At 38.5% G+C, this 12,516-nt stretch overlaps 1 protein-coding gene across 11 annotated transcripts in view; it reads right to left on the bottom strand.

The window, feature by feature from the left end:
- The window catches only part of PTPRM (protein tyrosine phosphatase receptor type M), an 835,753-nt gene that overhangs the window by 293,509 nt on the left and 529,728 nt on the right, over window positions 1-12,516 (bottom strand). For all 11 annotated transcript variants that reach the window (XM_050767360.1, XM_050767362.1, XM_050767361.1 and 8 more), the window contains 2 exons: window positions 3,007-3,280; window positions 1,952-1,988 (listed from right to left, as the gene is read on the bottom strand). In XM_050767360.1, the coding sequence (XP_050623317.1) occupies window positions 1,952-1,988; window positions 3,007-3,280 (311 nt within the window). The remainder of the gene's footprint in view (window positions 1-1,951; window positions 1,989-3,006; window positions 3,281-12,516) is intronic.

The raw sequence follows: 12,516 nt of genomic DNA, 5'->3' as shown, positions 1-12,516 counted from the left end.
TTACAATATTGATGAAATCTAGCTGATGGAAGAGAATGATCCAAATCACTATCTAATTCAATCTATTGTGAAAACAGCAAACTTGTCAGGTTTCCACATTTACTAGTGTGTTATTTATATAATTATTTAACTATGTAAATGAGCATGATGACAGATATTTTGTTGTTTTCACAGTAAATTGGGCAGTGGCTCAACCCTCACAAAGAGGTCTCATGCTTACACTACACAATACTGTCACTGGCCAGAGGTGCTGCTGGGTGACGAGCCATGAGCAATGGTGAAAGAAACACTGGGGCTAGGAGTGCAGGCCTTGATCCCCAGACTATCAGCTGAGTCACCTTGGTGAGTCAATTCATCTCCAAAAATACACCTTTTCCTCATCTTAAAAAATAAGAATAGCAGTACCTGTTTCCCTTTTCATAGTAATGAAGAAATAAATGAGGACACATGTATGCAAGAGGTTTCAAAACTTTCAGCTGTGACGTTAAACATTGAGCATTATAAACTAGGGGCCCTGGAGCAGGATTTACTTTTTCAGGCCTTAAGCGTAAGTGAAATGTGATACAGCAGTATTCTGAAATTCCTGTGGCTGAGCATGGACCAAAACCTTGAGATCTAAGAGCATCAATGGATACCTGGTTCAAGGGCTTCATCGTCCTATAATAATTAATAGCTGATAGCATACGGCAATTTATGAAACACATAAGCAGCTATAATTTCAGTAAATATCAATTTATTCCTGTACTAAAGTCACTTAGGTATAATATGATATAAAAATTGAGTGTTTTAAAATTAGTATAAATCGATGTTTGGATATAGAACTACAAGCCCATGAGGACAAACAAGATACAAATGAGGTGAGTACCTCACACGATACCTCGCACAAAACATGCAACCAAGAAATATTTGTTGAGCTAACACTGACTAAAAAAGTCATGTAGGTTCACAAAATAAGAATTCAATGAGAATTTTGAAAATGCACATGTACATCATGGTATATTCAAACTATATTCACCTGAGAGTTAAACAACAACAAAAAGTTATTTTATCCAACACAACTCATCAAGTATGACCCAATTAAATCTTCTGCTACAGACCTAATGATGTGTTTTTACCATCGCCTCTAAATTAAATCATACGGAACTTCCCACTGTACTCATGGTCACTCCAATGGTCTGAATGAGGGTACTTAACTTTGGAGTGTTAATTTATATTGCCTCATTTTAAGATGACATTTTAAATTTCTCAAATCATTTTCTTATACATTTCTGGATGTGATGGTTAAAATAACACTGTCAAGTTGACCAGATGACAGCTCATGTTCACAAACACACGTCTACACTTGCTTCCGCAGGAGGTGCTATGTGGGGAGCTCAGGGTAACTCGCCCTACCCACTTTTGCAGCTCATCCTCTATCACATTATCTCAGAGTTTTAACCAGGCTTGGGAAATAGACACTCCACAGTAACATAACCTGGTTACTAGGCTCAGAGAGACACGCACCACCAGTGAAAAAAGCCCATGTAGACTGCACTTTCTACTGCTATTATAATTAGATCACTGCTTAAAAATAGTGGGTGATATTTTATTCCTTGGCATATCAAGATTCACTAGATGTGGTACTAACCAGGTATGATACTATGGTTTTAAAAACGTGTACTGAGATCATATAAAAATTAAATTCATTTGAAAAAATTTGAAAAAGGTAACTATTGAAAACTGCTTGGAACACAGAAATACAGCTTCTTATTTTAAAAAGTATCTATATGAGTTACAGTCAGTCAATGTTAATTACCATCAGATCCTAATACATGCATGCATGCATGCATATATATGTACATATAATACATTTATTTTCAATCAAGTTACAGTTCAAAAAGTTTTGAAACATAGGTTAAAATAAACTTTTAAGGAACATTAATTAGGAGAGCATTCCACAATTTCAACCTACCTTTTGTGGCCACTCGGACACAGTCTATTTTGGTTTCCTGTGTCAAATAAAGAGAGGGAAAAATCATTATTCATGTTTCATTTAAAACAAATAGAAATATCTATAGTTCTATTTAAATAACACTGATAAAGAGTGATCTCACTGTTCCAGGCGTATCTTTAATCACACAGCAATTATTCTTTGAATCACACTCAGATACATTTTCTGGCTCCAGTGCCGGTGTTGCTGGGCATTTCTAGACCAGATGATGAACAAGGAGCTACACTTAAAATGCCTCTGCCTGGTAGCCCCGGACCTCCTTCACCGTCCCTGTACTTCCCCCTGAGCAAACAGCACTGGAGAAGTACGATGCATCTCAGATTTCCCCGCTTTTCACCAGCAAAAGTTAAGCTGACAATGGTACCTAGACCTATGCTGTGAAGGAGGGACCCACTGTGGTATGTGCGAAACATTTCCTCTCTCTAAGGAGCCTTCACAATCTCAACCAGAGTTCTGCGCTGGTCTGAACAGGAAAGGGAAACAAATTCAGAAATGACACTTTTTATTTTGTTTCCCTCTCATCTTTCTATTTTCTCTTATGAAAAAAAAAAAAGACACCAAATTTAGTCACAGCTACAGGAAGTAGAAACTCCTGTGGAACTTCTTCAGTTCCCATTTCTTTAATGGGACAGACTATGCTGAAAAGACAGATGCTGTGAATCTCACAACATTTTAAACGAGCTGAATGTATGTGTTGGAGCTGTACTGTCTTCCTGTAAAATAGTAAGCTAAGCAGAATTGCCAGCCAACTTTCGGTAACAGGAAAACTGAAAATAAAACCCATCATGTTGATGATAAACTCCTCCAAACAAAAAAAATATATATATAAAGATGAGTATATTCGTTTCTTTCCATAAATTTCTCTAGACGGAAATAATTTTGAGAAGAAAAATCACATTTGTTTACAAGTAGAAATGCAGAAAAGCATGACTTCGATTTTACTACTATTTTACTTAATCCATGTTCACATTAACAACCCCGAATAGCCGAAGTAAACAGTTATCTGTACAACTTACCCCATTGGCTCTACTAGCAGCTTGGAAATAAATTCTGTAGCTTTTATGGGGGAGAAGGGGAGTGTTCCAGTATCCATTGTATGTCTTATTATCACCAATTGTAAATGGCTGCGCAGCTTGGAGGCTGTCTGCAGGAAATTCTGCAGCAAAGTAGTACTGCGAGTTCAGCAGAGAAGCATTCTGGAAGTGAATTGGCACTGGGTAGCACTTTAAGATTTCTGTTGTCTTTTTAGTTCTTCGAGGACGTTCTTCCTCAACAACTATTTGATAGACACTAGAAAAACAAGAGTATCATCAATGATATTTTATGATAACTGAACTGATCCACTCTGCCTTCAACGGCATGGACCCATAGGACACTCAAAATAAAGAACACACTGGACGCAGTCGATACTGAGTGCTTGGTATATAACAGACTCTCATGCAGCACTTGCTCAGAGAAAGAGAGGGAGGGTGCTTCAGTTCTTCTTCAGAACTCTCCCACCCAAAACAACACTACTTAGTGAGAGAAACAAAATTCACCGTCATTTAAAATTTTTAATATGATAATCTGTTTATCTGAGCAGAAGTAATGTTTTTCTCACATGTAACTGAAGATGATTTTACAATTAACTCAGTTTACCTGACAAATACAATTAAATTACACCAACTATAAATTTATTTTAAAAAGCAATGCATTATTTTCTTTAATGACAACACAAGCAAAGTTTTAACAAATCACAAAACACAATGTGCAGTGATTCATGTTAACTAAGGTTTATCTTCCTATGTTTTCTTATGTTCCTTCGTCCTCACCATATTCAGTCAGTGGAAAGAAATGCATAAGAAAAGCAGAGATAAGGGATTATAGTTTCAAAAACCAAAGCCTTTGAGTTCCAAGTGATTAGTAAGACTAAGTTATGAACAAGGCCCCTCGAATCTCATATAAGAATGGGCTGGGCATGGTTATCTTTGAAGATGTCTGCAAGGGTGACAGTCCCATTAAGGAGCAGGTCTCTGGTACCTGCCCACTCTCTTCCAATGTCTTTGAATTCTGAAGTAACCTTAGGAGAATGGGAGAAACCTTGAACTGATGGACTTTCAGAAAATTAATATATTTATTTAATACATTTGCTAGAGTGATGAATGTTGTTTGCAGTTTTGTTGGAAAAAAAAAGTTTCTTATGCTGAGAAAAACTAAAGCTTCTCTGAACTGACTCCAGATTAGACTGTAAGTCCTCTGGCAGGACGAGGGATCTTTTTCTTACAGTATCAGAAAGGCACCAGAATTCTCATGAACCAAGAGCTGCTCAGTACAGAACCCATTAATGCCAAGGAAAAGGCACAGAAGAGGGCTGCCTGCCATCCCCACCCATGGGGGGGAATGCCTAGGGAGGTTCCTCTCTATGTGACCTCTGAATCTGCATTCGTAGAACCACTTATCTCTGTGGGCACAACCACTTAGCACCTTCTATTACAGTAACGAAATGTGTGCTGCCATCCTGTTGGTAACTCTGTCGAAATAAAAATCAGTTGTTTTAGAATATCAGACTGATTTCTCAGTAGACAGGTAACCAGCAGGTTTACAGGGCAGTGAAAAAGTGAATTTTACCAGTGATGTAAACTTAAAAAAAAGGAGTACAACTCTTATTTCCTAAATAGCAGATACTTTCTATTGGATTGAGTCATGTAAAACGCTCCACATCAGTGGATCATTCATACAATAGTAAAGGCAAAGGCTCAAGGTCAAAGTGGAAGACTAAGTACTGCCTGTTCTGTAGCACAGCCACAGTTGACAGCTGTGAAACAAATCTAACCTGGAATTCCATTAAAAACAGTCCTGAAGAAGTGTGATCACTCTCTTGAAATCGCTTTTGTCGGGGTAAAAACAATGCACTGGTCTGGGCTCTAATGCTAATTCTGCTAAAAGCTGGGGTTTTAAATGCATTTCAATGAATTTATTTGAGTTTTTTCTCCTATGAAATGAGAGAATTAAGTGAATCTCTAACATGGATTTTATATATCTAGAATTTTTATTCAACATACGAGGACTGATCTCACAAGAGAGAAACCATAAGAATAATTATTTTCTTTGCAAAGTGATTCTCCATTTAATTTTATATATATATATATATATATATTTTTTTTTTTTTTTTTTTTTTTTTTGAGAAAGAGTCTCGCTCTGTCGCCCAGGCTGGAGTGCAGTGGCGTGATCTCAGCTCACTGCAAGCTCCGCCTTCTGCGTTCATGCCATTCTCCTGCTTCAGCCTCCCGAGTAGCTGGGACTACAGGCGCCTGCCACCACGCCTGGCTAATTTTGTTTTTGTATGCTTAGTAGATACGGGGTTTCACCGTGTTAGCCAGGATGGTCTTAATCTCCTGACCTCATGATCTGCCTGCCTCAGCCTCCCAAAGTGCTGGGATTACAGGCATGAGCCACTGCTCCTGGCCAATAAAATAATTTTTAACATCACTTCCTTGAAATCTTTTTTCTGGTTCATTTGCTGTATGACATGATTTTCAAAACTTCAACTTAAAAACAACTTCTGGGAAATCCATATACTAGACAAAGCAGGAAAATAAGGATATGTGTGAAGAAAAAAATTGTTGCAGATATTCCATACCGGAAGTGCTAGGCCAGGTGCCCAATGCACACAGATTTTATTTCTCCCGTTTTCCTAATGTGAAAACTGAGGTCTAGAGGTGAAGTGCCATTTTACCAGGGCATTCTACTGAAGAGGCAGAGGTGGTCTGACAGCAGAGCTAGGTCTGCTAATCATCAGACCAGGCTGTGCTGACATTCCTTACTCACAAGTCCAGTGAAGGCACTCATGGGAACCATCTGGCCTGAAGGGAATTTTCACTTGCTCCCGCACACACAACCAACACATAAGCTAGTCTCCATCGACTTTCCACAATCAATTTATTTTGAGTATTGTAAAGATTCACACTTATCACATCAAGGGAGTTATAGATGATAACGCTGGCTTTGACCTCAATTCCTTCTGTCATCTGTATATGAGTCATTAACTATTCTCAGGGAGGACATTCTCCTGGGCTCCACAGTGACTTTAGCACCTGGCTGGTGTCCTCTGAGCACTGTGATCTTCCCACCTCTCTCAACCTGCAAGGAGCTCCCTCCTGTTATAATCCCGCTAGACAAAAAAGCAGCACAGCTGCTCCTAGACTTTCCATGTCCCAAGATCCTAGATTCTCCTACCGCAAACATCTTTGCATCTATTCCTTCACCCTAGCCTGGACTCAAGTTTGTCACTTAAATGTGGTTCCCCTCAAGGCAATGAACTCTAGTTACTCTCAGATGCCCTATGTCCTAAAACTGAGACCCTCAATGACCCTCTCTCAATGGCCTAGAGTCGGTTTCCTCATTTTCATGTTCTCTTGCTCTGCTCCAAACTCACAAACACATGTTTTCTGTGTAGACATAGCCATTTTGTGCCCTTGTATCACTATTTTCAAAAGTCCTATAAGCTTCTGAAGGAGAAGGGCAAAGGTTTAGTCACTGTTGTGTCACTTTGGCTGTGAAGTACATATTTCTGAAAGCATGCTATAATCCTTAAGTAGCTTCTATTTGGTTTGGGGGTATATTACACATTCTATGTACCAGGAGGGAGAAAGCACACCGATAGTCACGACGATGCTTTGCCTTATTAAAATTTAACGTGAAGTTTATTTTGTATTCATTTCCCAAATACTCAAGAGCCAAAAAGAAAGCAATGACCAAGGAAAAGGTTTGATGATAAGAGGATGCTATATTTTAGTATATCCTGGATAACCCACAATTAAATAATGAACCTAAGGGAAATCAAATGCTATGTCTCTACGTGCCCCCTGAACCTCCATCTCTCACTTCCCATTCCTCTCTCCTAACCTGGCTCATAGCTGTGATGTGTGAGTGTGTACACTCACTTATTATTTCAACGAATATTTTTTGAGTGCCTAATAGGTGTCAGGCACTGTTTGAGTTTATTTTAAACAACACAATGTTTGACGTTCTCTAACGATACAAAATTTTGTTTTGCAATATAAAATCTAAGCAAACATGAAAAAAATCATTTGTTTCAAGCAGCAGTTTTATGAGGATTAAGTGAAAATTTAAGAATTAAACGATCATTAGACAGGCCTCCATGTTAGCCAGTTGGCATGGGTTCTATTATACACTCTACTCCAGATATATTGGTTTTTAAATGGCTACCATCCACTCATCTTCAGATATATTAAAGGAAGAACTAAGTTGACTGGAGCAATTTCACACCCAAAATGTCTTTTCATCCTTGCTCCACAAGACAAATTAGATTTGCAAGCATCCAGACCTCACATCTATTTGCTCTTTAATAATTTAAGCGCTGAAAGGTCAAGCAGCTCTTTTCTATTCCCCTTTATCAAAGCCCAAGTGCTAATGAAAAATAGCTAAGTCCTATCTGCTGCCCAAGTGCCATAATTTGCTGTTTCCCTGATGGAAATTAACACATTATTAGCACCTAGGTCAACAGTACCTTGACAGAACTTTATAGCTGATGTGTTTTTCATCTGTACAAGTAACATCACTTCACTAATGAGTTTCATAAAATTTTTCCATCCACAATCATAATCTCAAAACTAGCTTTGAAAATCTCACTGTTAGAATGGTGTTTCTAGAAAGAGTTTTAAAAAGCAAATTTCTGAGAATAGAACACTGATCAGAAATTTCTAGCTCAGTGAGTTGAATTTAAATTCTATTATCCTTTTAATGGGTTACCCATGCTGCCTTTGTTTATTCAAGTTGCACCACCCTCGCCTTGTCCTACCATTACTCTGGAATTTAAAGTTACATCAAATCTTCCCACTGCATGTGCAATATTAAAAGCACAATCCACAGTGAAGATGAATCTGCCAACGCTGTGACATCACTATGTCAGAACTTTCCTATGGAATGAAATTTAATTTACAGTTTAATTTATGCCAGGCGTTTCTGCAACAAAATTCTACGGCCTTTACAAGGAGAATGAAAAATCTGCATTTATATGGAATAGCACATGAAGTATAACCTAGAAAAGAACATCTGAACATCTTCCATGTACTTTTTTAGACTCGTAAGTTCAAATGTGATAAAATGTTTTTAGTTTTTTCCTAACTTTGAGTTCCTGGAGAGGAAGCCTCATACATATGTGAAATTAACTTAAAATTTTTTGTCCTAATTCATTTCAGGATGAGTTATAAATTCATTTTTTGTTATCCATTTATCATATTTCTTTTCACCATAAGATATGAGAGGGTGACCAATTGGATAATAGAAGGTAGGGAGGTAAGGAAGAGAAGAGAGAAGGAGAAAAGTTATAACCCTTTCATTGCTGCTTTTGCTAATCCTCTAAAATAGGCACTTCTGATCACTTCAGGGCCTTAGAATATTTTTCATTTTATCACATCTAGGAGTGACTTTTGGCTTGATTTGCAATTTTTGGTAAAAATCATCCATTCTATGTGTATAAAAAGAATACAGATTAGTATTGATATCTTCCTGAAGATTAATATGGGGGAGATGAAAGAAAATGAAAATATTAATTACATGCAAAGCATGAAAAAAATAAATGTATAACTAAGGGTTACTGCCACGCAGCCACACTGAATTTATCTTCCTCTTGTTCTTTGCTCTGACATTGCCTTTTCCTAAATCTGTCAGCCTTTACTGAAATGACACCCGAATACTCCAAACAATCTCGTGAAACTGAACTCAGTTTTAAAAAGTATGTCACCAAATTACAATTAGTGGAAAAAAATCAGAATTCAGTGTTTGTCATTACGGCTCAGATTCCTTAGAGTCCTGCAGGTAACACTGAGAGTAACTGATCGGACACACTCCTGTTCATTAAATTATCAATGATAAATGGCAACTAGTTTTATACAGACAACTGGCAATGGGTAACACATTGCACAAGATAAATAGACCTGTGGGGCTGAATATGCCACATTAGCAACTTTAATTTCTCTTTGTCCTGCTCTGATGTAGATAAGACTGACCAGAAATTGCTGTGGAATATTTGCTGGGCACCACAAGCATTTTTTATGTTCTCTCAGCCATAACTCCTAACAAGGAGCTTGCCTGGCATCAGCAAGTTACTATTGCTCTGTGCGTGTGTGCCTGTGCACTCGCTCCCACACTCGGTTCAATACCCTGCTGCTCTGCTAGTTAGTGATAAAATCTGATATAATAAAATATTAATTAGAGCTGAAAGGTTGGGTGAGAAATATGAACTCAATTATCGTCCCATATTATGAACAAAGGGCAGGGTGAAAAAATTTCTTTAGTTATGGAGGTTTGGGATAATAAAAAGAACAACTAGAACATTAGGCTCAGGCTGAGAAACTCTGTAAAAGGCCACCTATCATTAATCTTCACAACAGGCACCACATTTCAAGTAAATTAGTCCTAGATGGAACATCTTTAAAGGTGATTTCTCCTGCTTTTAACAAGTGAAGACGTTTTCCTTTGCATTTCCTATTTCATGTAAATTTAACACAATTTAATCATCTCAATTTCATAAACACATGACTACAAAATTATAATCCAAAGTTCGTTACTATTACGAAAAGTATGTTCTCTTAAACAGTCCTAATGATTTGAATAAAAATAGAAAGAGAATACTATCAAAGCTGCACCAAATATCTTTGTTCTTGTATGTTTGTCTCAATGATATTTTATAGTTTGTACTATATCCAATTCAAAATCTTTCAGTCCTGAAAAGTTCCAGTGCTTCGGGCCAGATGAGCTGGAATACAAATGCAACCATCAGAGAAAGGCAGGTAGGTGTGCCCACAGGGGTGCCGATGAGACAGCATTGACTTGGGAATCACTGTGCACAAGTGACTGGCTCCAGCTTTGCCCCTGAATCACTGACTGACCACTAAAGTCCTTCAGGCTCTAATATTTTATGACTCTCAGCACAAGATCAGGCAAGCTGTGACATCAGCAAATGAGAAGAAAATTATTTCATTCATGTTTCCTCCATTCTTTCTTTCCACAATATTCACCACGTATCAGGCCTTGTTCCAGGCACAGGGGAAGAATCAAAAGAGGAATTAGGCACAGACTGCCCAGTCCTTGAAAGGCCCAGGCTAAGAGTGTTAGAAATACGTCACACCAGTGAAGAACTACCGTGCCAAGGATCTGATAAGGGTTTGTACAAAGGAGAAAGTAACAGGACCCAGGGATATGTCAATCTCTACGTTAAAATCTCTCCTAGCATCTACTACATGGACGGCATCTGACCTCAATCTAGTGCCCAAATGTTCTCACCCTAAAACTGCTTCTGCAATGCTACAGTCACCAACATTCTCCTTGAATTAAAGATAATGCAACAGCAACAAAAACAAAAAGCTCAACATGTTTATTAACAGATCCAATACTGTCTCCATTCACTCCAATTGCTTGTGAGCACCCTGAATCAGCACAGAAGACGGAGGGCAATGACCTGGGTCCTACCTCAGATACTGCCCAGGTCCCAGCAGGTTTGCCCCCAGGAGCCCCCAGAGTGGCCCCAAGAGCTACCCAAGAACTGCAGGGTCTTCCTCACTCAATTCTTGTATTGCTGGACATGAAAACCAGGCTCCCTAGTCTTGACTCCTCTAGGAGCCCACATGGCCCGAGGTGAGGATGAAGAAGGAGGTACCTGAGGGTGGGCCACGAAAGAAGCTTGAAGGCAAGCATGGTCTTGGTCTTTGTTTTCCTCTCTCTTTCCAAATCACTGTCAGGCAAACTTGGAACTACTCTCTGTCACGTCTATAATCACTCCTCAGGCTACAAAGGCCATAATTTTTTGTTTTCAGTACTTCATAGGATATCCATTTTAATCCTTAAAGTTGTATCAAAATATTATGTAAGTATTTTGTTGGTTTTTCGGGGGGGTGACTGGCAGTGGAATTTGGCTCTTAGAGCCATTCCTGGCCTTCCCTGTCTATAGTAGCCTCCCCGTACACCCTCCCACAGGCGCCCTGGGCCTGCCGCCCTCAGCACAGGAGCCTGGGAATGAGACTGGAGGTCTGATCCAATGCACAGAATCCTTCAGAAGAGATTATGCTAAAGAAAAGAAAATCTGAAAAGTAGGGGAGGGAAGGCTAGGCAGCATATTTTCATGCACAAAAGCAAGTCTGAAATGGAGTTTGAGGGAAAGTTAAATTAAGTTTCATTGTATAAAAGCTCAAATACATCTACTCTATTATTATTATCTTCCTCTGCCATTTTTTAAAGCTTCTTTTCAAAGGTTCTTAAATAACAAACTTAGTTTCCAAAATGAATTTTCAAAGAGATGACTGACATTGTCATCCTAGAAGCAACATTAATAAAAATGATCTTTGTTTTCTGGCAGTAAAGGAATCCAGAGTATTATGTTTTAATCCAATAAAACTCAAAAGCAGGCAGGGTGGTGGTAGTGGTGGTGGTGACAGGAAGGGATTTGGCATCTTTTGCTAACACTCACTGTAGCGATTCAGCAACAGTAAGAATAAAAAACAAATTCTATAAAAAGCAGGAATATAGAAGCTGAAGTTTTACCACTGAATGACATTTTGATTCTATGTGTACCTCCGTGAATAAAGGAAAATTATTAGGTTAGAAGTCAGTTCCTTTCCCTAAACAATTTTAGCCACAGATAGAGCCTTTTCAAAAGGTTTGAAAAGTGCGACAAAAGTACATTTAGCCCCGAAGGTTTAAGATGCTCCTGCAGTCTGCGTTTCTCCAATAAATAAAAGAGAACAATTAAAAAGTCACTTATAAGCATCTCAAAAGCACTGATGCTTAATTTATTGATTCTTGGGAGACTAATAAAAATGGTGAAAGGAAAAAGAACATACATACCAGCAGAAAAACACTGATTAATTTGATTACAGTAATCAAATCTTCTAAAACAATTTCATTTAAGTTCTTCAAGTTCTCAAAATTATATGGCTAAACATTTAGCAAGTGCTGGGTGTGGTGCCTCATGCCTGTAGTTCTAGCACTTTGGGAAGCCAAGGTGGGAGGACTGCTTGAGCCCAGGAGTTTGAGACCAATTTGTGCAATAGAGTGAGACCCTGATCTATAGAAAATAATTAAAAAAAAAAATTAGCTGGGTGTGGTGGCACACACCTCTAAGTCCCAGCTCTTAGGAGACTGTGGTGGGAGGATCGCCTGAGCCAAGGAATTTGAGGTTGCAGCAAGCTATGATCATGCTACTGCACTCCAGCCTGGACAATGGAGTGAGATTCCACCTCTAAAACATAACAAAACAAACCAACCAACCCCAAAATGTTTCAGCTTAAAAATAATAACAAGGAAATAATGAAGAAAACAAAAGTACTGCATCTAAGAATTAAGCAAGCAGTAGGGATAAACCCCAGAGATTCCAATGATTATAATAAAGAAACAAAGGTGTAATGTATTTTCTAAACAGAGGCGTACCCAGCTTAATAAGGCACTTCACATTATTGGGCTTCACAGATACTGCAGTTTTACAAATTGAAGGTTTGTGGCAACCCTTCCTTGACCAACACTGTCACTGC

Source organism: Macaca thibetana, chromosome 18 (assembly GCF_024542745.1).
Source record: "Macaca thibetana thibetana isolate TM-01 chromosome 18, ASM2454274v1, whole genome shotgun sequence".
Lineage (NCBI taxonomy): Eukaryota > Metazoa > Chordata > Mammalia > Primates > Cercopithecidae > Macaca > Macaca thibetana.
This window is presented reverse-complemented; position numbering and strand designations above follow the sequence as displayed.